The sequence below is a fragment of the Lontra canadensis genome, unplaced genomic scaffold (assembly GCF_010015895.1).
Source record: "Lontra canadensis isolate GAN:19392208 unplaced genomic scaffold, GSC_riverotter_1.0 scaffold84, whole genome shotgun sequence".
Taxonomy (NCBI): domain Eukaryota; kingdom Metazoa; phylum Chordata; class Mammalia; order Carnivora; family Mustelidae; genus Lontra; species Lontra canadensis.
Window position 1 is genome coordinate 707,116 of NW_022631078.1, and position 21,857 is coordinate 728,972.

General features: G+C 67.2%; 1 protein-coding gene across 1 annotated transcript; it reads right to left on the minus strand.

Moving 5' to 3' along the window:
- Positions 1-1,209: 1,209 nt before the first annotated feature.
- PIM3 (Pim-3 proto-oncogene, serine/threonine kinase) lies at positions 1,210-3,871 on the minus strand. The gene is made up of 6 exons (XM_032882743.1): positions 3,513-3,871; positions 3,279-3,388; positions 3,129-3,179; positions 2,667-3,036; positions 1,916-2,092; positions 1,210-1,837 (listed from the first exon to the last, which is right to left on the minus strand). Exons 1-6 carry the CDS (start codon positions 3,595-3,597, stop codon positions 1,650-1,652), a joined length of 981 nt encoding a protein of 326 aa, XP_032738634.1. The 5' UTR covers positions 3,598-3,871; the 3' UTR covers positions 1,210-1,649.
- Positions 3,872-21,857: the final 17,986 nt, after the last annotated feature.

Below are 21,857 nucleotides of genomic sequence, written 5' to 3' on the forward strand. Positions count from 1 at the left end.
ATCCCGCTCTGAGTCCCCAGGGACCCATTAGCAGGCACTGGGGCAGGCGAGGGTGCGCGTGCTCTGTGGACGGGACAGGGAGCTGGCACCGGCGGGGCTGTGGGACCCAGTGACAGGCCTCCAGGGGCTCCGGGCTGCGAGCCCCGGAGCAGCCACTCTGCGGCCCGCGGCTGCTTCACCCCCTCCAGCACAGGAGCCGCCAAGCAGAGGGCCCCGAGGGGCCGGATCTGACCGAAGCCTCCACTCAGCCTGCCCTTCGCGCTGGGGCTGGGCCACATTTCCACACCTGGACCTGGCTGTGGCTTCTACCTGCTACCTTACCCTTCAGCGGTCAGACCGAGGCTGCACCAGCCAGCACGCGCCCCTCACCTGGCTCCACTTACTCCTGTAGTGTGTGCAAGGAATGCCTTCTCACCCCTCCACCTGGCAAACTTCTACTCATCCTCCAAAACCCCTTCCAACCGTCTGCCCAACAGTGCAGATCCCTCTCCCTGAGTGGCCTGAGCAAAGGCCACCTTCTCTTCCCACCTCTGGGCATCTCTAGTAACAGAGGCAAGAAGGTCCCCCCAGGACTACCCACAGGCACACTCTCCAGACTAGGGGTGGCAAAAGCCCTCGGGGCAGTGGGGGGATGGGGATCATGGGGTGACAAGAAGGGGGCTGCTCAGGGGCCCCTTCCCCAGACCTTTGACCCAACCGTCCTGCCCAATAAACACAAAATTATATACAAAACAATTTAATTGAAATACTGTATAAAAAATATGATCTCCGGACATCTCACTTGTGAACTGAAAGAAACCCCATCCTCGATGCCTACACACACCGGGACCCAAAAACACAGCTGCTACAATAAATTAACGGCTTGAGACTCTGTCCCCCCACCCCCCACCTCCAGAGCCAACAAGCAGACTGTACAAGGTCAATAATTTAAAACCCACCCCTACCCCACTCCCCCCACCCCCGAGGCGCAGAGCCACAGGCGGCGGGGTCCCCCTCACCCCTTAAATTAGCCGCTGTACAAGTCCATCTTCGACAGACACAGGTAGGATCAGGACCTGAGGTCCACACACAGCCATGCCCCCACCTCCGGGCCCAGAGGTGCCGGGGGCGCTGGCAGGAGAGAACCTCCACAAATAAATTAGACAATAAATAGCCCTCCTCGGGGTCAGACCAGAAACAGACGAGAGCAGGCGCACACACTCTCGGGCACGCACGGACAGCAGAGGCCCCGCCGTTGCATTGTTTGTGCACAGACGTGCCCAGACGAACACCGGAGGCAAGCGGGCGCGGGAAGTGGGCACAAGGGACCCCACGTCCCTGGTGAGATGAGGCCACGGGACATGCTCCTGGTCCCACACGGTCCGACGGGGGAGGCGCGGAGGGCCAGCACGGCAGCCGCCCAGAGCAGCGCAGGAGAGGGACAGTCTCAGGGTCCCGCCCCTGCCCGGCCCGGGCCGGACCTCACATCGACCGGGGCGTCTTTGGACAGACAGAGCTTGAGAGGACCAAGTCCCGTGAGAGCAGCGTTCGGAAAGGCACTCAAAGCAAAGAAGAGAGCCCGGCGCCAGAGGTCACTGCTTCCGCAAGCAGCAGCCGGCTCGGGCGGGGCTGGTCCCTCTGGCTCCCACCGGCCAGGCCCGGGCTCCTCCTCACAAGCTCTCACTGCTGGACGTGGTGCTGGCCCCGTCGTCCACATCCAGCGCGCAGAGCCGCAGGTCACAGCTCTCGGCGGGGCCCCCCTCAGCCCCGAGCATCCAGGGGTGCGCGGAGATCTGGTCCAGCGAGGGCCGCTCCGAGGGGCGCAGGGACAGACACCACTGAATGAGCTGCTGGCACTCTGCGGGGAGGGGGGCGCAGGGTCAGGAAGGGGCGGGCTCCTCGGGCTCCCAGCGCCAGCCCCGCACCCGCCACGCACCTGGGGAGACCCTCCTCCGGAAAAAGAGGCGGCCGCGGAGGATCTCCTCATCCTGCTCGAAAGGGATGTCCCCGCACACCATGTCGTAGAGCAGCACGCCCAGAGACCACACCGTGGCCGAGCGCCCGTGGTAGCGGTGGTAGCGGATCCACTCCGGGGGGCTGTACACCCGGGTGCCTGGGGCGGGGGCGCGGGGCCGTCAGGGCGTTCGCCCAGGGACCAGCGCCGAGCCCCCGCGCCCCCGCCCTCCCAGTCCCCCGGGGAGGCCGGCCCCGAGGCGGCAGCGGCCTCCAGAAATCCTGCCCGTCATCACCCTGGAAAAGCCCGGCGGGCGCGGCCTCCCCAGCTGGCCCGCCCGGTCGGGGGAGGGGCGGGTCACATGAGCCAGGGCTCGGGTTTCACAACAAACAGATGTGACCCAAGGACAGCGCAGGCGGGGCGCGGGGGGACGCAGGCGCCGGCAGCCCCGGCTTCCCCGCGCTCCGCAATGCGGGGTTCTCTGCGGCGCCGCCCCCGCTCGGCACGCACGCAGCGTCCGCCCCACGCACGGGGAGACCCGGGCACTCCCGGCGCGCCCCCGCCCGCGGCCCCCCGCGCCCCGCCCCCGCCCGCGGCCCCCAGCGCCCCAGCCCCGCTGGCGGAGGCGGTCTCGAGCCCGCCCCCCCCCCACCGCGAACCCGCTCCCCACGCGCGCGGCCTCCAACAGTCAGCGGCCCCCGCGGGCGTCCCCGGCGGCCGGCGGCGCGCTCACCGTCGAAGTCGGTGTACACCGTGTCCTTGAGCAGCGCGCCCGAGCCGAAGTCGATGAGCTTCAGCTCGCCCGAGCGCAGGTCCACCAGCAGGTTCTCGTCCTTGATGTCGCGGTGCACGACCCCGCAGCTGTGGCAGTGGCGCACGGCGGCCAGCACCTGCGCGAAGAAGCGGCGCGCCAGCGGCTCGTCCAGGGCGCCGCGCTCCGTGATGAAGTCGAAGAGGTCCTGCGCCGGCTCGGGCCGCTCGAGCACCAGCAGGAAGCCGTCGGGCCGCTCGAACCAGTCCAGCAGGCGGATGACACCGCGCGCGCCGCCCGCCGCGCCCACCTTGCGCAGCAGCACCACCTCGAGGGGCACGGCCGCGCCGCCCTGGGGGGACACAGCGGCCGGTCAGCGCGCCCCGCGCCGCGGCGGCCCGCCCCCGCCGACCCTGGCGTCCGCCCCACGGCGCCCGCACTCACGATGCTGCCCCACTCGGTCACCCGCTCCTTCACCACGTGCTTCACGGCCACCTGGGGGGGGGGGGCGACACGGACGGTCAGGCCCGGCGGGGACGCGGCGGCACGCGCGGCGGGCGAGAATCCGGGGGTCCGCCCGGCGGCCCGACTCACCGGGAGCCCGTCGGCGAGGCGACTGCCCGCGTAGACGGTGCCGAAGCCGCCGCTGCCCAGCACGGCGCCCACCTGGTACAGCTTCTCGAAGCTCTCCTTGTCCGCCTTCACTGTGGGGACCGCGCGCGGGCGGGGTTGGTGCGGCCCGGCGCGCCCCGGCCCCGCGCCCCGGCCCCGCGCCCCGGCCCCGGCCCCGCGCCCCGGCTCCCGCCCCGGCCCCGGCCCCGCGCCTACCTGGCTGCAGGATCTTCACCGGGAGGTGGTCCACGCCGCCCGGCCCGCACAGGTGCGCCAGGGAGCCGAACTTGGAGAGCAGCATCGCGGGCGGCAGCGGCGCGCGGGCCCGCGGCACCCGGGCTCTCCGCCGCCGCTCACCTGGCCCGGCTCCCCGCGCGGCCGCAGACGCGAGAGGGCGGCCTCCCGGCGCCGCGCGGGGCCCCGAGCCTCGGACGGACGCGGCCGCGGCGCGAAGCGGGAGCGCCGAGACCCGCTCGGGCGAGGCAGTCCGCGCGGCGCAGGGGGCCCGGGCCGAGCCGCGCGTGGACCGCGTGCACGCGCGCAGAGAGCCGCTCACACGCCCCGGCCGCCTCGCCCCGGGCTTTTGGTCCGCGGCGACCGTATCCCTCCGCGGGGGCGGGGCGAGTGGAACCCCGCCCCCTTCCGCCGCGGTCGTCGCCGCGGGGTCGCCCCCGGGAAAGCGCGCGGGCGGCCGAGGCGACGGTCTGACGGGGCTGGGCGCCGCCCCCCCGGGTCGGCGAGGGCCGGTGTGCCAGGGGAGCGCGGCGATCCGCCCGGAACTAGCTTCGCTGTACTGGAGCCGCGGAGGCGCACAGCGTGGCGCGGCCATACACGTCAGCCCGCCCCCGCGCGCGCGCACGCGCGGACACGCACACACAGACACGCGCGCACACACGCACGCACGCACTCACACCGCGCACGCGCAGCTCCTGCGCGGGCGGTGGCCGAGGCGTGTGGGGCGGGGCCGCGGGAGCCAATGGTAGTCGGGGTTTCCAAGGGCTCCGAGGCCTCAGCCAATGGAGGCGCGCGGGCGGGGCGGGGACTCACCAGTCCCGCCCGAGGCCGAGCCGGGGAAGGTCGGCGGCGGAACGCGCGCCCACCTCCGCCGCGCTCCGAGCGGGCGGCAGCACGGCGAGGGCTGTCGTGAGCGCGGGGTCCCGAGCCGGGGCGGGAGTCCAGGAGACGACCCCCGTGTGCCTCGGGCCGTGCGAGTGGGTCTCCGGCGGTCCGTGCCCCCTCGCGCGCAGCCGGCCCAGCGCAGAGGGACGCCGTGCCTCCCCCGCGAGGACCTGCGAGACCCTGCTCAGCGTCCGCGCTCTGGAACTCGCAGCCCCTTACGTGGGCTAAATGCTGACCCAGCCCTGGGCGCCCCCTGCTCGCCCCGGGGCCAACGTTCTGACCGGCGCTTGACCTCAAGCCCGCAGCCCGAGGTCCCTACCTGGCCACGCCTCCCCTCCCTGGAACCTTTGCTCTGCTGTCCCCATACTTGGAACACAGGTCCCCGCTCTCCACCCACCTGGCTGTCCTCCAGGCCCTGCGGCTCTCCGCCTTTCCTAGGGACTCCACCTCGATCATGGCAGTCAGGGCCCGAGACAACCGAGGTCCACTTGAGCCTTCAGGGCTACACAGAATCACCTGTATGAAGTGGTCAGCCCTTATGAGTTGCTGACCTCGACCCAAGGTCACCAGCCTGAACTGTCCTGGACTCAGTGTGAGCAGCTCTCTGCCAGCTGCAGCAGCCACAGAAGGGGCTTCCACACCCGCTGGCTCCTTTCCCCATCTCAGAGAGGGTTGAGGGTTGGGGAAGCCGAGAAGCCAAGGTGCTGGCGTTGTGGGTGCTGTGTGAGGCCTTTGTGGCGCATGTGGGCTAGGCTGGGGTCTAACCGTGGCAGCCACAGCCTTCAGGAGTGCCCCGCAGACATGCACACTCCCGTGCCTCCGGGGCCTGCCCTGCTGGATCCCCCAGCACACCCAGCCTCCCCCAAGACCCTCCGCCTTCGCTGCCATTCACTGCCCCTATTACTGTCTCAGATCAGAAAGTGGACCCTCTCCTGGTCCAGCTCGTGGGCTCTTGCCTTACAGGAGCTCTATCCACCATCCTGCAGCATGGGCCTGTGGGGCAGGGCCCCCACAGGGTCAGATCCGTGGTAGGAGGCAGGAGCCCACCCCTTTGGCCCAATCCATGCAGCGCTGGCAAGGAAGGAAGGGCTACTGTCCACTTGGGGGTCCTTCCAAGGACAAGCAGAGGGTCCCAGAGCCTAACCCCTGGAGAGCGAGTGCCCTCAGGTCAGGCTTTAATGGGTTTCCAGACCTATGGCCTGTGCTGGGGCTGGGAGGGTGGGACTGATGTAGGTTCTTCTGGGTCTAGGTGATGACCACAGCAAGATGTGGTTCTGAGGCAGGCCTGACTCCTTGGACAGGGACTGAGGTCTCCAGTGGCCTCCCTAGTGGGCCCCCAGCCCCTCAGGTGAGGCTCCAGGCCAGTCCTCCTCACATGCCCTGGTCTGTGTGCCCAGTGGGTCCTTGGCCTTGGGAGGCCAGTATCCTGGGGTGGCGGGCGGGGTGGGGGGAGCTCCTGAGTCTTGATCTGAAGACCTTGAGTCTCCCCAGACTCAGAGCAGCATGCTGTCACACTTCCTCAGAAAGTGGTGTGTCCTGTCGGCAGCCCCTCAGACGCAGGTAGTAGGCTCTGGAGCCCACAGGTAGCTGTGGCCCAGCCAGGAAGTCCATGAGCAGCAGGCCTGGAGATACCCCAGCACACGGCGGGGTGGGGGCCACCAGTCGTGGGCTCAGAGGGAAGGTTGAGGTGCGGGGTCCTTATCCTGCTGCCTCCGACCACAGAGAGCCAGGCCTGTCCCTTGGCCTCCCGTCACCCTTCCAGGTGTGTGGGGCTCAGGCCCCTGTGCTGTAGACACCTCCATGCATGGGGCCATCCTGCTGAAGGGGCAGACTTTCACCCGAGCCAGGTGCCTCTTCCAGTCCCTGTCCTCTGCAGGCAGCTGCTTGCTGAGGTGGAGAGCGGGGCAGGATCCCCCCGAGGCTCCCTGCCCGCCTCTGGCCCTGGAAACAGCTGGCCCCATAGGTCACCCTATGTCCTGCTGGCGGGAGGGGATGCGCTGTTGCCGTGGTGACCGGAGGCAGGCTGGTCTCCGGGACTACGAAGGAGGAGCGGGGTGGACAGAAGACAGCCTGGGTCACCCACAGTCTGTATCTCACACACACATGCACGCACACTCTCACATGCGTATGAACACACCCACAGAGCTGGGCGTCATCACAGCTGGGGAATGAGGAGGGAGGGCACGTACTGGGGGAGTGCTCTCCCACACTCCCCCAGACCCTGGGGCTCAGGCCTGCCCTGGGCCCTTTTCCTTATTCCCTGGCTATCTTGTCTGCCCCAGTCCCCACACCAACAACTAAGGCCTCCTCGATATGCCCCTTTCCAGCTCCCCCTAGCATCCCACAGGTTTGGTCAGCCCTTCCCTGGCCTCTTCATACCCCTCAACCTAGGCCAGTCCTGGAGGGTCCCTCACCTTCCCCCATCCATCGCTTGCCTGCCCATGGTTCAGTGGTTCCGTCCCACTGTCCCACAAGTGAGTCCCCGTGACTTGGCCCACGGTCACAGCTTTCAGCCTCAGCCCCTCCAGCCTCCACTCCCAGTGCAGGAACCCTCGGCCTTCCTGGGGTGGTCCTCTCCCCAGCCCGTGCCCCTGGCTTGCTGTCTCCCAGACAGTGTCTGCTTTGCAGCCGCTTCCCTCCTGCCCTGGCCCCCAGCTGGGCCCAGCCCCCCTCCTGCAGCACCCGCCCACAGTGGCAACCTGGCGAGGCAGGGAAGGCCTTGCTTCTGGCCTCCACTTGCCTCAACTCTGTGTGTCCTCTCACCCGCTAGGGAGGGGAGCCAGCAAAACCGGGCCAGGGTTTTGCAACATTTCCAAAAGCAACACAGGGTAGAGTTGGGCTGGGGTTGGGTGAAAACCAGTGGGAGCCCATGGGCGGGGTGCCTGCATGAACTCTGGCCTCCCCCCCCAGGAGACCCCAGCCTGACCTGACCCTTGGCCAAGGCCAGCCTGCACTCAAGAGCTTGACACCCCACCTGCTACCACCAAAGCTTGTTGATCCCACAAGCCACTGGGGCCTGGCGACAGCTCACCATGCTCTTGGCCAAGGAGATCCTGAAAAACCAAGAAGCCCAGAGAGCATCCATGCCTAACCTGGAGAGAGGCCAGGTCCCCAGTCGAGTGGAACCAAGGGCAGCTGGACCGGGGACCCCAAAGCCAGCCTTGGCGGCAGCGATGGAAACAATGGACATCCAGGCAGGAGTCCTGGCCTCACACGGACCCTCTGGCCGGGGATCAGGATCACGCTGCCTCCATGATATGAAGGCGTGTGCCGTACCCGCTTCCTGGACACTTAGCTGGGGCTTCCCACCTCTGGGCCTTCCTTTCCCGCCCCCTCCCTGACTCCCTCCCCCACAGGGCTCCCTCCTCTGAGCTGAGCGGCCTCAGCCCAGCCCCATCCAGCAGCCAGGCCACATGCCTGCTCTGCCACCCACCCACGCCAGAGCTGTGGGCACATCCCTGACCTCTCCTAGCCTGGGTCTCCCATCTGTGGGGACTCTGAGCACCCTTGCCTGGGCCCCAGGGGAGGATCTGGGAAGATGTGTGGGAGTGCTTGTCCATGACATGCGGTAGGCCTCTCGTGGACACGGCTGTGGTGGATTGGTCGAGCTGCTGTCCGGGATACGAGCCCAGGCTTTCGTCGAGAGAGTCTGGAGTTTCGTTGGGACCAGGAGGCCCGGTACACCCTGGCAGCTCCACCCTGACCCCACTGAGACCCTCAAGGCCCAGGAGCCCGGGCTGGATGGGACTAGGGGAGGGCAGCCCCACGCCCCACCTGCGGGGCCTCCGCTGCCTGCCTGCCGCCTCTCGGAATCCAGCCACGGCGTCCAGCAGCCTGTGTGGATGGTGCCTGGATTGGACGGGACCCTTGCCCTGCGTTGCTCAACCTCCGGCGCGCAGATGAGGAGATGCACGGGGGCCACGACGGGGATCCCCAAGGAGCCAGAAGCTCACTGCGCCTGTGTTTGCCTCTGCCTGGCCTGCAGCTCTCACTGGCCCCGGGCCAGGAGCTGTGCAGGCACTGGGTCCCACGTGGGGGCCTCCTGGAGGAGGAGGCCCAGCTCAGCTGTCTCCAAGGCTGACTGAGCAGAGGGAGGGGGTTGGGGGCTCTCGGCGCCATGATGGCCAGGGTGCAGGCTGGGGCAACAGCAGAGCCGTGGGCTGGACCCGAGTTGTGCTGTTGGAGCCAGTCAGGAGGTCTCTGTAGAGGGGAAGAGGCTGGTGTCCTGAGTCCCGGAGGGCCTTGGGGCTCAGGGCCTACAGCAGTGGTGACTAGGACAGTCCCTGGGCTGCAGCGCGGGCCACTCAGACCGTGCTCAGGCTGTGGAGGAACTGTCCCCTACAGATGGATCCCCAAGGTCCCCAGAGCTCAGACCCCCGAGGGCCTGGTCCCAGCTAACTTGAGCTCGGGACATAGGATGGCCTTGGAGAGGCGCACTCAGGGAGTCCTTGCCACGTCCCTGCCTGTGCTCAACGCTCATACACACCCCGCTTCAGCCCTGGCCCGGGCCTTGCCTTCATGCGGCAGCTCAGAGACAGCAGCGGCCCATGGGGGCAGGGCCGGCCTGGGGTGGCAGCTGGCCCAGCCAAGCAGACACGGGAGTCACAGCCAGGGTGCGAGCTCCACCCAGGAGCAGGTCGGGCTGGCTCAGCCCCTCCCTGCCAGCCCCTGGCCCCCAGCCAGTGCAGAGCCGCTAAGCCTGGGTGCCCGGGCCCTGTGGGTACCCCCTCCGCGGATCAGAGAAGGATGGCCGGGGAGCGAGTCCCCCATGCTGGGCGCTGGTGGAATGCCAGTGGGTCCAGGGAAAGTCTGCAGGCCCCAAAGTTCTGCTCGGGCACGAAGGACGAGATCTGCACTGGCCAAGGCCTGTGTGGTCCTCAGTACCCTGGGGACACAAGCTGGCGCCCAAGCCTCCCTGGACCAGTGCTTCGGCCGGCCCGCTCCCTTCCGTGCTGCTGGGGGTGGCCCCAGGCCTGTGGGCAGGGGCAGATCATGGCAGCCACAGGCTGGGTGGGGAGCTGGGCAACTGCCACGGGAGCCCCAGAGGCCGCCTCCAGCCTGTGCTGCCTTTCAGACTCCCCTCACTGTGGCTTTTGCCAGAAGGACCCAGGTCTGCCCCTGGAAGCATCCCTAGCGCCAGACCAGGGCTGGTGCGGAGAGGCACCTGGGCACTTGGGTCTCAAGACGTGGCAGGGTCAGAGCGTGGAGGCTCCTGGGACCCCACTCAGGAAATGGTGCCCACTGGGGAACATCAGTATTCACGGGCTGCTGGCCAAGCCTGTGAGGGAGGAGGGGACAGTCTGGTGACCCTGAGCCATGACCCTGGGCTCAAGGACTTTCCTGCCTTATCGTGTTGTTCTGGGGGTGGGGGGACCTGGGGACTACTAAAGGAAGAGGGGTTTGGGGTTGCTGTAGCTCTGGGCGCCCCACCCCTGCAGCAAGTCTAGGCTCCAACACAGACTGGGGGAGGTCAGAGGGCCCGCTGCAGGAGGGGCCCTGCCCTGTCCCTGTCCCTGCTCCCGCCCCCAGGCCAGAGGTGGCCTGGACAGAGCATCCGGTCTGAAAGAAGTTGGGGGGGGGCTAGCTTCCCCCTCAGGGCCACTTCCCTATTCCCAGAAAGTGATTGTGGATGGGAAAACAGGGAAGGGAGGGCTCTGGCCAGGACACGCCCCCAGGTCTTGCCCCCTGCTCACTCCTGCTGCCTCCCCGAGTGGGCTTGCATGCCTCTGAGGGCTTCCCTGGGGCTGGCGGCAGCTGCACCCCAGGGCCCAGGAGCCCAGAGGGGCGCAAGCTGGCTGGGAGGCAGGCTTTCCCAGAGCTCCCCAGTATCTAGTCTGCCTGCGTCTGGGCTCAGACAGACAGGAAGGGCGCGCACTGGGAACAGGTGAGCAGGTGTGTGTGCAGCCTGCGGCCCCCGTGGACGAGACAGGTCGTGTCCAGGCGTGCGTGGTGGGCACTCTGTCAGGCAGGCTGGTACATCCTTCCCCTCCTCCTCCCAGGCTCCGGCCCGGCTGGCCAGGCACCATGGCTTGCAGCCCCACCCCACAGCAGGGCAACTGAGTCACCACGGGGTTGGGGGCAGAGCCTCACAGAGCGCTGTGTGGACCCTCTGTCGAGATCCAGAGCCAGGTCCTCTGAGGGCGGCAGGGGCCAAGCACCCTGTGAAGCCCTGAAGGCAGGAGGCCAGGCTGGGTGTGGAGAGGGCCAGGGCCAGGTCCTCCGGGTGGGCGACCAGGACAGGGAGAGCGGGGGCAGGTGTGGCTGAGCACACCTGACAGGAAAGAGAAGTGGGGCTGGGGCACAGGTTTGGTGGGGGGGTGTTCTGCTAACCCCACCCTCCAGGTCAGGCACATTCCTGGGCTGACGCAGGCCCTGTAGGGGAGGGGAGGAGGCACAGCCACCAAGTCCCGCAGAGAAAGGGAAAGACCTGTGCTTTCACCCTCCGGCTTAGCTCTCCCACCCCCAAGAAATTCCCCACCCCAAGCCACCAGTGCCTCCCTGCCCGATCCCTTCCTGCTTTCTGTGGGCCTAGCTCACCCCCAATGACCGGCTGTGGGGGCTGGAGGACGCAGCCCACAGGTCACCCTGTGTCAGCTCAGCGCTGGTCCCCTGGGCAGGGGTGCGTGCTCAGCTTCTTTGGGGCCCAGAGAGGGCCCCACTGGCCTGAGTTGGGGTGCACCGTGGCCCAGGCACCAGGAGGCTACCCAAGAGCCATCCTGGCCCAGAGTGGACCCTAAGCAAGCCCCCTCTACCTCTTTTTGGGGGCCTCCCCGGGCCTGGATGGACTCAGGACAGGGTCCTTGCCTCTCTGGGATCAACAGCGCAGGAACACTGGCCCCTTTGGGGTCTGGGCCCCCAGGGGTTCCACGCTGAACCTGCCTTCCTATCTGTGAAATGGGTCCTTCAGGGACTCCCCTGCTTCCAGGCGGGAGGCAACACCCCTCGTAGCCAGGCCGGGGCATCTCCCTCTCTGTTCCCTCCAGCTCAGGCCGGCTGTGCCCGCCTGTGCCGCCTGGCCACATCCCCACACCGACCCTCTGCCCTCTCAGCCTCCACCTCCCGCCACACCCCGTCTGGGTGTTCCGGGAGCGGCTTCCCTGGCGGCAGCAGCAGGAGGGGAGCTGCTGGCTCGTAGTTTCTGGGACGTGCCTGTGTGGGGTTTCGACCTGGCCCTCGAGTCCTTCCCAGGCAAGCGAGTCAGCTGCTCTGGGACCTGGGGCTAAGGCCGTCCCACGGGCAGCAGGAGAGCCCAGCTTACCGGGCCACCCACCAGCTGCAGTGATCCTGGGATCCATCCTGCCCTTGCCAGACCTCCCCCAGCTCCAGCCCCCAGGCTCTGCCACTTCTCTCCACCCCCAGGGGCCCTCCGCACACTCCTTCTGATGAAGCCTTTGGAGCCTGCTTCTAAACACACCATTCTCTTGCTCCAAACCCTTTAGTGGCTCCCTCTTGCTTGTGGAGGAAAGGCAGAGCCATTGGGCCTCAGTTCTCTGACCTGCAAAATGGGTCTTCAGGGAGCACTGCCGGTCCCCACAGGGCTGCCAGGGGAAGGTGTGAGTGGGGAGGGGCATGATGTGCTGGACAGGTGGGGGCACCCAACAGCACCCTGAAGCCAATGGGACCTGCTTCTGTCTCTCCCCGCCGCTCCCAGCACCTCCACTCCTATGCCAACCGCTCCTGACCTCTAGACCCTAGAAGCACCATACTCCCAGGCTGCCTCTCAGGCTTCGCCTGGGCTTGGCCTCTGGCAAAGGCCCGGAGCAGACCCGGTCAGGGCTGGCTGAGCAAGCGATGGGCGTGTGCCAGACTGAGGTGGGCTTGGAGGTGGCTGCAGGAACAAGCTCAGGCCTGGGGGTCCTGGATCATTCCAGGTCCTGGATCCCAGTTCCTGGCATGGCTCCTAATGCCTCATCTTGTCTGCTGGAGAGCAGGGCTAGGAAGGGAGGGAGATCGATGGCCACACCCCCACCCAGGTTCAAGACCTGCGCAGTCCTCCTCCTGGTCCTCATTTGCATATTGGGAAACTGAGACTCAGAAGTGCAAATGGCCAGCCAGTCCCCAGTTGCCCGCTCGGGTCAGGCTGTGCTGCCCAGCTCAGAGGCTAAACAGCCAGCTGAAGCCGGGGTCCCTGAGCCGGTGGGAGGGGTGTGAGGGAGGGGAGGGTAGGGAGCTGGGGTGGACGGCCCAGAGCCCAAGGCCAGGCCTGGAGACTGGGCAGGAGGGGCTGGGTGTCCCTGTGGGTCCCTGGGTCAGGCAACATCAGGACGGAGGTTTCTCCCATCGGGAGGATCTAGGGTCACAGAGGAGCGGGGGTAGCTTGGGGCAGAGGGACTCCAGCCAGGCCACGAGGAGTGAACTTGGACAGTGTGATGGGTGGGGGCGGAGCCCAGCCGGGCTCGAGGAGTGGGCTGGGCTGAGCCTGGACAAGGGGGCCCCAATGCAGAGTCTGCCCTCCTGACGTCTCACCTGCCAGGACCCCAGTACTCCCAGCAGAAGCGACTCACTGCATGCCTGGGTGTGGAGCCTCTCAGGGAGGTGGGGCGGGGGGGCCTGCGTCTGGGCAGCCTGGCCCCTGTGGCCCCGGATGCTGGAGCGGGGCCCCCATCTGCCTGGCGCACAGAGATGGGTCTCTGGGCCCACAGAGCAGGTCTTGACACCCCCAGAGGCCAGGCCCCGGGCCGCGTCCAGACCCATCCCCCCGCCCCATGCACCCATCTCTGCGTCTCTTCCCTGAGAGGAGGAGCGAGACAGCTGCTCTCGGCCCATCCCCCCACCCCCTCCAGGGCCCAGCCTCCGTGGCTCTGCTGCCGTCTGGGCTCTGCCATCTGCCGCTGGGCGGGCGCCCCAGGGTGCTGCCCGTGACGCAGGCTGTGGCGTCTGTTCCGCGGGCCTCCCGGCTGGATCCCAGCCCGCGTGCACATGTGAGCGTGGCCACGCAGGCACACACGCCCACACGCACACGCGCGCACGGTCAGACCAGTTCTACCCCTCTCAGGGCAGAGGACAAGGCTGCCTGGCGGCTGTCCTCTCCCTTCCTTGCGTCTGGCCTAGGCCTCCCACCTGCCAGCTGGGCAGGAAGCCAAGCCTGCCCTAGGCTGGGGACCTGGAGGAGGCTCGTGACCTGAGGGGGTGGGGCGCGGGCAGAGGACAGACCCCAGTCAGTGGGGACCCTGGAGAACCCCTGGGTGGCCGAGGGGCTGGGGAGGTCACGGAGGAGCGGCCGTCACCTGGCGTTCCTCTGCGGGCGCCTCCAGCTGGGTGAGGGGCACCGCCGCCGTGCCCCCGAGCTGCACATCACCCACACACGTCCCCGTGTAAGGGGCCGCCGGTTGATCCTGAGAGCCCGGTGCGGGGGCCTGGCAGGGCAGACCCGGATCCCAGCAGCTCCCAGCAGAGGGCCTGCACCAGCCCCTTCCTCTGACCTAGGTCTCGGGTCCTGCTCCCATGCCTCACGCATCAAGGACACACCAGCCCAGCGCCTCACCCTGTCCCTGCTCTCCCCTGGGCCCTGTGCTGACAGCCTTTCCGTCACGGCGACCATTCAGGCCCTCCTGGCATGTGGGCACCCCCTCACCCTCTTCTGGCCCCTGCCCCAAGGTTTGGGGGTGTCCGAGGCGCATCTGGGAAAGTGCCGAGTCAGCTGTGGGACTGGAAGGGAGTGAGCATCTGCGTGGGCAGGGGGCGGTGAGCGGGCACCTGCGTGCCAGGACCTGGGCGGGCTTGCCTGGGTGCTGGGTCACGGCTGGGCCGGTGCGGACCCTGAGCCGCACGCCCGAGCGCCAGCCTCCCCAGGAGGGTGCAGGGGGCTGTCCCCAAGCCCGAGCGTCCACTGACAAGTCCAGACACCCCGATGCCTGTGACCAGGCCTCATCCTCAGGCTCCGTCTTGTGCCGGTGCAGCCGGGCTGCCACCCTTGACGGGCAGCCCTGTGGCTCACTGATCTGCGGGCCCGGGCCCTGAGCCTGACATAGGGCGTCCAGGCCCTGCCCCCCCCCACACACACACCCCAGGACCTTTGGCCCCACCCAAGGGATGGCCACCTCCCAGGCCCCCTCAAGCGAGAAGCCCTGATGCTGAGGGCCTTGCTTTCCCCACCCTTAGGCCTGGCCCCAGGCAGTTGGCTGGGAGGATCTCCTGCCCCACGGACACCTGTCTGGGTGGGGCAGAGGGGAGGAGCAGCGGGCAGGCCCACTAAACATGGTGCACACTTGGAGTGGGTGTCTAGGCTGGGAGGAGCACCTGAGATCTGGACCCGGGATGCCTGGGTCTAGGGGCCGGCCAGGGTATGGGCTGTCAGGGGCATGGGCACTGGGGGCAGGACATGGGGACAGGCTAGGGGTTGCAGGCTGCGGAATGCAATGCAGAGGCCGTGGGGGGCGCAGGTGGAAGGAGGGGAAGGCAGGGACAACAGGCAGGAGATGGAGTGGGGTGGGGGGGTTGCTGGGCAGTGGGAGGCTGTAAATCTGGAGGGTGGGGGCAGAGCAGTGGGGAGTGGGGGACCCAGCGGGAGCTTTGTGGCCCACGGCTGTGGGGCAGGGGTGCCTGGGGACACAATGGGCCCTTGTCCAGCCTGCCGAGGCTCCCAGGTGCTGTGCAGGGACCCGTGGGGCGTCTTGAGCAAACACACGCCCTGTTCCGGCCGCACACAGTATCCTGGGACGGGTGGCCATGGCGCCGGGCCAGCAGAGAGGGTGGCAGTGGCCAGGCCCACACCACCAGCTGGAGCCGCCCCTGCCAGGGGCCCCAAGTCTACCGCGAGCAGCCCAGAAGGCTCCCTAAAGCTCGGCCTCAACCCCTGGGCTGGTAGCCGCCCCCCACGCCCCTGCTGGAGCCTCGGTGGGCAGGTGGGTGTGGGTTCTGTCCCTCAGCCCGTCTCCCAGGGCCTGCCACCCCAGCCCCACATGGCCACAGGACCCGGGCCTGGCCGCCACCGGCCAGGGCTCCCGGGGCGCCTGGATACAGAGGCAGGCTCAGCTCCATGGGGTGCGGCGGGCCCAGGGTTGAGCTCCTTCCCTTCCCTCTTCCTTCATAGTTCTGGGGGCGGCCAAGGACGGACTGCTGGCCGTCCCGGACTGCCTGGGGGACCGTGGCTGTCCTGGGTTGCACAGAGGCCGGCATGGACACTGAGGCCTCAGGGTCCAATCGCAGGCCAGCCTGGGTCTGCCGCTGGGGACCCTCATGGTCGAGGGGCGTCCCTCTGCTGCCACCCACTGCGGGGGGAGGTGGGGTGCGCAGGACCCAAAGGACCCAGCAGGGGACCCACCCTGGCTGGTGACAGCTCTCCAAGCCGCTGGAGAGGCCCTCAGGGGCCCAGAAGGGGGCATTTGCATGATAGATGAGTTCTCTGGAAGGCTGTGGCTGCCAGGATGCACAGACATGAGCGTCGGCCACTGCCAAGGGCACACAGCCAGCACCTGCGGTCAGCCACCCAACCAGCCCCGAATCCTAAGTCCCCAGCCACCTGAGCCTGGCCGTCCTCACAGGCCGGGCCCTCCCACTCCTGTGTCCACCAGGCCGAGGGAGCCCCCAGCTGGGGGTAGCTTGCTGCTCCCAGGGAAAGCCCAGCTCTGGGCCACACAGCCAGGCCACACTGGGCCCCAGCCGGCCTCAGAACACGTCCTCATCTGTCTGTCAGGAAGACCTCATCCAGGCCCAGAGCTGCTCGATGCCCCTGGGGTCCCCATGCCCTGCTGGTCGTTCTGAAGCCGGTGGGGACAAAAGGGTCTGCCTTCTGAGCCAGGCCTCCTCTTTCTCCCCTGGCCTCCCAAGGCCACTGCCCCACTCCTGAGGACCTAGGAGCCGTGCTGCAGGGGTGAGGGCTCCTTCCCAGACTCCTGGTCCCCCCCGTCAGGGACCCACTCAAGGGGAAGACCTGGCCAAGTCAGAAGGGCAGGTGGAAAGGGAGAGCGGCTGGGTGGGGCTGGGGGCTGAGGGGTCCACCTGCTCTCTCCCTCGGCCCCCTTGGAGACAGCAAAGAAGAAAGCATCTGACTGTGATTCATGGGTGGTGGGGAGAGCCTAGACCAGTGCCCTAGGTGAGAAGTGAGTGTGGGCCCCTCGGGTTACAGCACGTGGCAGGAACAGCCACAACATACTGGTCTCTGACCCGGCGTCCGCGGAGAGCAGCGCTAACGACACGTCCCGTCCCCCCGCACCTCCCGCATCACAGGCTCTCGGGCCGGGGCCCCACCCCACGGGGCACCTTGCCCGCCTTTCCTGTGCTGCGGCTCTGGGCCTGGCCGGCAGGGCCTGAGTCTGTGACAAACAGATCGCCCACCAGGACACACTGGTCACTCCCCGGTGACCTCCAAGTCAGGGCCCCTCCGAGTTCCCAAGCCCGGGGCGGGGGGCCTCCGGAAGGTCCAGAAATGTGCCGGGGACTGTCTTTTGAAAAAAATTATGCGCATTTCAATATCCAAATTACTACATGCGACTTGCCTGCAGAGAAGGGCACCAAACTGGGCCGTCCGAAGTCTGAAGAGTCCTAACGACAGTGTGTGTCGCCCCAGGTCACCCAGCGGGGCCTTGCCAGGACCTCAGCCTGCCCTCCAGCCCCTCCTGCAGAAAACCATGTTGCTCCTCCCCTGGCTGTCCTCATATTTACGCCCTGTGCTCACGTGGCCGTCCGCGTCCACGCAGTCCTGCAGGCCCCCTTCCCAGATCCAGCTCTCGGGAGGCTCCGGCCACGGGGACAGGGGAGCATCTGCAGGAGCCAGACCTCCGCCCTCCCCGCAGGCCCTGCCCTCCCTCTGGCTCCCTCCCCTCCCCTTGCCCTCCCCATGGCCCCCTGCTCTCCCTCTGCTCCGAAAGCAGGAAGAAGGGGCACTGAAGGAATTGAAATACAGAACTTTTTTCTTTTTTCCGGGGCCTTTTCCTCAACTAATCATGGTGGTTTTGTCATTTAATGTTGCTCTGAGTAAAGAAACATTAAATGGTGCAGTCGTTATCACGGATGTTCCCATCTTTACGCTGTGCAGCATGACTTAACGCCAATACCAGCGCAGGGCTCAGGGCACACGTGGAAACCACGTGGTTTCGATCTGTGGCTCCCCATGGGCGCGCTGGGTTCGGACCAGAGCGCCGAGCACCGCAGCAGCCGCGGGCTTTTCCACTGAGGTGAGACACCCACGACGCCAAGCCCACCCTCCAACCACGAGGCATGCAGGTCAGGGCGTTAAGCAGCTCGGCCCCTCTGTGCACCTGTCACGGAACTCTTCCATCTCCCCAAACTGAAACTGTCCCCATCACACGCTCTCCCCCCGCAGCCCCCTCCCCGGCCCCACCGTCGACTCTGTCCCCGAGTCTGACCACTGTGGTTGCCTCCTAGAAGTGGGGCCAGGACTTGTCCTTCTGTGTCTGGCTGGTTTCACTCAGCACCGTGTCCTCGGGGCTCCCCCAGGTCGTGGCAGGCGTCCGCTGCTCCTTCCTTTTCGAGGCTGAGGACTATTGCACGACGCCCACGGGCCGCATTTTGTCTGTCCCTTCGTCTGGCAGGGGACACTGGGTTGCGTCCACCATTCTTCTACTGGAATAATGCCACCGAGAATGCGTCTGTGTCTCTGCTTTCAGTTCTCAGAGCCATACGCCCACAAGTGGAACCCCGAGTCCCACGGTGACCCCCGCCGTCCACCCCGTGCTCCATCCCCAATACCGGTGCACATGTGTCCGCTCCATTGTTGGGGAGCTAGCTGTCCTTGAGGGGGAGGGGGACCTCAGGGTGGTTTTGATTTGCAGTGTACTGGGGTTTTCCTGCCTAACACCTTCTCTCTGTCCTCACGGTCCTCTGCACCTAAGACCCCCAGCCAGCACGGGCCCCTGCCCCTCCTCAGCCCCCGTGTGGCCGCTCCCTCCTGACGGTGTCCCTGCTCACCTGCTCTTCTGCCACACACTCCCCTGCCGGCCCCACCTGCTCAGGGAGCCCCTCCCAGCCTCCGGGGCCCATCATCAGTTGTCCCCACCGGCATGTCCGGCATGTCCGACAGACACAGTGGGAACACCATTTCTCAACGTTACAAGCCCCTGGGGATCCCCTCACCCCCAGCCATGAGACTTTACCAGCCAGCTCCTGGAGGGGGGGCCCCGGCTGCTGCCCCCTCCCCTCCCGGATGCCCTGGGCTCCCTCCCCCAGTGTCATGTGGGTGGGCTTTGGCCACAGCAAAGGATCCTGAGCTGCGGGGGCACTGGCTCGTGATCACTGACTCTGCGGTGGCGGATTCCACTGTCCCTGCCGCTACTGCTCTGCACACACGGGCTGCACCTTCCCATGGAGCCCTACAGGTCAGCTGCCCAGCACGCATGGGAGGGGAGGGCATGGCACAAACCAGGAGGTGGGATCCAGAATCCTCCCGGGGCTCACCACCCAGCCTGGTCCTTGTTTCCGTCCTGCCTCACCTGGGTGACCACAGGGCCCCTCCTCACCAACCCCCCCCTCTGCCCCAGGCAGAGCAGCCAGAGGGCCAGGGATCCCCTAAGTCCTGTCCCACCACCATTCTGTCCTCGGTCCTCCCAATGGCCTTCTCGCCGTTGTTGGCCCGGCCTCCAGCAAAGGCCCCTGCAGCTCCGCGCCCATGACTGAGCCTGACCCACCCACTGAGGAAATCCCGGGGAGGAAAACCTGGTGCCCGGTGGCTCGTGGGGACGCCCTGGGGACAGGAGCTGTGGCCTGCGTCCGCCTGGACACCTGCCAATCTGGAGCAGTGCTGTGGCCCCAAGAGAGCCGGGGCACGTGAGGCCACATCCAAAGTCCACACACTACGGTCCCCAGGTGAACGGCTGGGGTTGGAGAACGCAGCCCACGAGCCGGAGCCGTACCGCCACGTACAGTCACAGGAAGCTTCAGGAGCTCCCCCCACCCGGCCAAGATCACAAATAAGCAGAGTACCCCTCCCAGCGCACTGGCGCCGCACGAGCGAGCCCACCCCTGCCCACCCCGAGGGAGCAGGCCACGGCCCCCGTCCCACCCGTCAACTCACCAGGTTGGCCCCTGAGAGGTGGGACGGCCACGGGCCCACCGCAGAGCTGCCCGAAGGCCACTGTAGTGGGGAGGCCAGAGCAGCTCCTGGGAGGGGCCATGGCCGCTGGTTCCGAGAATGCACTCTCCTACCCGGCCAAGAGGACTGGAAACGGCGCCCCACAGGACAGACCACAGGTGCTTTCCAGTCCGGCCACGGAGCCACGTGTGCGAGGTCTCCTGCCTTCATACAGCGGGACCGGGGATCCGGAACCCTCAGTCATGCTGTCTTTCCCATGGGAGGGTCAACCCAGCCACCCGCATAGGGACCGGGGTGTTGTGGTGCCCAGACACCGAGGGACGGGAGCCGCAATGGTCACTCTCGCAACTGCGTGGGGACCCTGTGCTCCTGTCCCCAGAGCTCTGGGCTCTACGGGTCAGAGGTCCTGCTGCCCCATGAGCCCCAGTCTCTCCTGGGAACACAGGAGCCAAGCTGAGCTGCCCCAGAGCAGCACGTGAGCAGGCAGCCGTCTCGCTGGGGTGGCTGGCCCTGACCGGGGGGAGCTGGGCCGTTCTCAGCCGGGCCCCAGCAGGGCCACAGGTAGACGGAGAGCCAAGGTCAGACCCCCCAGGGATGAAGGCTTGCATTAGGGAGGAGTCGCCAGAGGGATACGCTGGGGCAGGGACCCTCATGCGTGGAGAAAACCCTGGGGCCCTCAGGGCCTGAGAGTCCGTGCACCCCCCAGCCACACAGTCCCCACCCGCTCACCAGCCCCCGGGGGGAGCTGCCGCTTCAGGGGTTCTGATCTGGGCGCCAGGGCTGTGGGACACATACTGGAGGCTGGTTTTGGGGAAAGTGATTTTCAAGCAAAACGTCCAGAACTCTCGAGTTTGCTCACCTAGGATCACCCCTTGGCCTGGGCTTCGGCAGCCCCCTGCAGAGGGCCCCTCCAGCCACCTCACCCCTTGCTGACCGCCAGCTCAGACCTGGGTGAGGCCGACTCCCCGTCCGGGGGCCCCAGGGGCGACGAGGGGGCTCATCCCACGGGCCAGGGCCAGGGGTCCTCGAGGGCTACTCTGCACACCTCAGATCCCAGCCTGGGCCCCGCCTCAGCCGCGTGGTCACCCGGCTTGGGGCCTGCCAAACCGGGAACAGCTGTGGCTTTGTGTCCTCCCCAGGCAGGAGGCGGCCTCAGCCACCCAGACGCCTCGGCGCTGCTGCAGCTTCCAGAAGCTCGTGAGCAGCCTTTGAGGCCATTCCCCCTTCACTGGGCAGCGCCGGCAGGGCTGGGGCTCGGAATGCACTGGTCAGCAGTGAGCCCACGGGGGCCGGGCGGCCCATCCGCCGCCACCTCATTCCTTCACCCTCCGGCGCCCACTCAGGCCCTCACTCACTCCCTGGACCTCTCACTCTCTCACTCCCTGGTTCATTCATTCGTTTGCTCATCACGGAGTTCTCTCCTGACAGCCAACCCCCAACCAGGCCCACATCAGGTCTTGGGCCGGAGGGCAGTGGCCACACAGAGAGGAGGGGTCATTCATTTACTCACCATTAAAAAAAACTTTCCAGAGTGGCGATGGGTCTGCAGCACTGCAGATGCCTGGACAGAGGGACGGAGGGACAGGCAGACACACAGATTCCCTGGCTGTGGGTTCTGGGGGAGGCATCCCTGAAATAGTCACCTGAACAGAGGCCCCTTGCCCTCTTGTTTTCTCTGACAGAGGCACCATCTGGGCGGCCGGGGTGGCACTTCCAAGGGGGCCTCAGCAGGCTGCAGGCTTTCGGCGTGCCACGGAGGACACGACCCCGTCAGCGAGCCGAGGCCTGCAAGCGGGAGCCGAGACTAGGTGCTGGACCTGGACCCAAAGGTACCGCATCCCAACAGAGCGCCCAGCCCCGAGCCCCGCCCCAAACCCACCCAGAGCCCCGCCCCAGCCGCGCCCTGAAGTCTGGAGTGGCCCTTGGCTCGCCCCCTCCCCACCAGGCTCTCGGCAGGGCCCTCAGGGCAGCCAGGAGTTTCTAAGCAGCCCCCAGCACTGTGCAGCAGGGGCCCCGGCCAGACTCTGGCGCTTCACGGCCCCTCTGCGCAGAGCCCACTGGGCTCCCACCCCGGGGGTAGAAGCAGAATCCTCCCCAGATCTGCCCCCTGAAGCCCCTCACACTAGTGAGGGCACCGTGCTCCCACCCCCCCGGCCTCCAACCCTGGCTGCCCCCTGCCCCCACCCAGTGTCCGCTGTCCGCGTGGCCCCTCGCTCACCTCCGCCAGGACTCTCTGGCACCCAGGGCTACCCAGAAATTCAGGTGGGCAGGTCAGGGGCCAGGCCCAGGGGTCTTCTGTTGAGCCCTCCATGCGCCAGGGCCAGAGCTGACCTGAGCTACCTGGGCAAGGGTGTGGGGGAGCTCTGGTCTCCCTGTCCACCCGACAAGCTTTTGAGCAGCCCCTCTGAGCCTCACGGGGCCACTCCCGATGGTGCAGACCCAGGTGCTGGGGC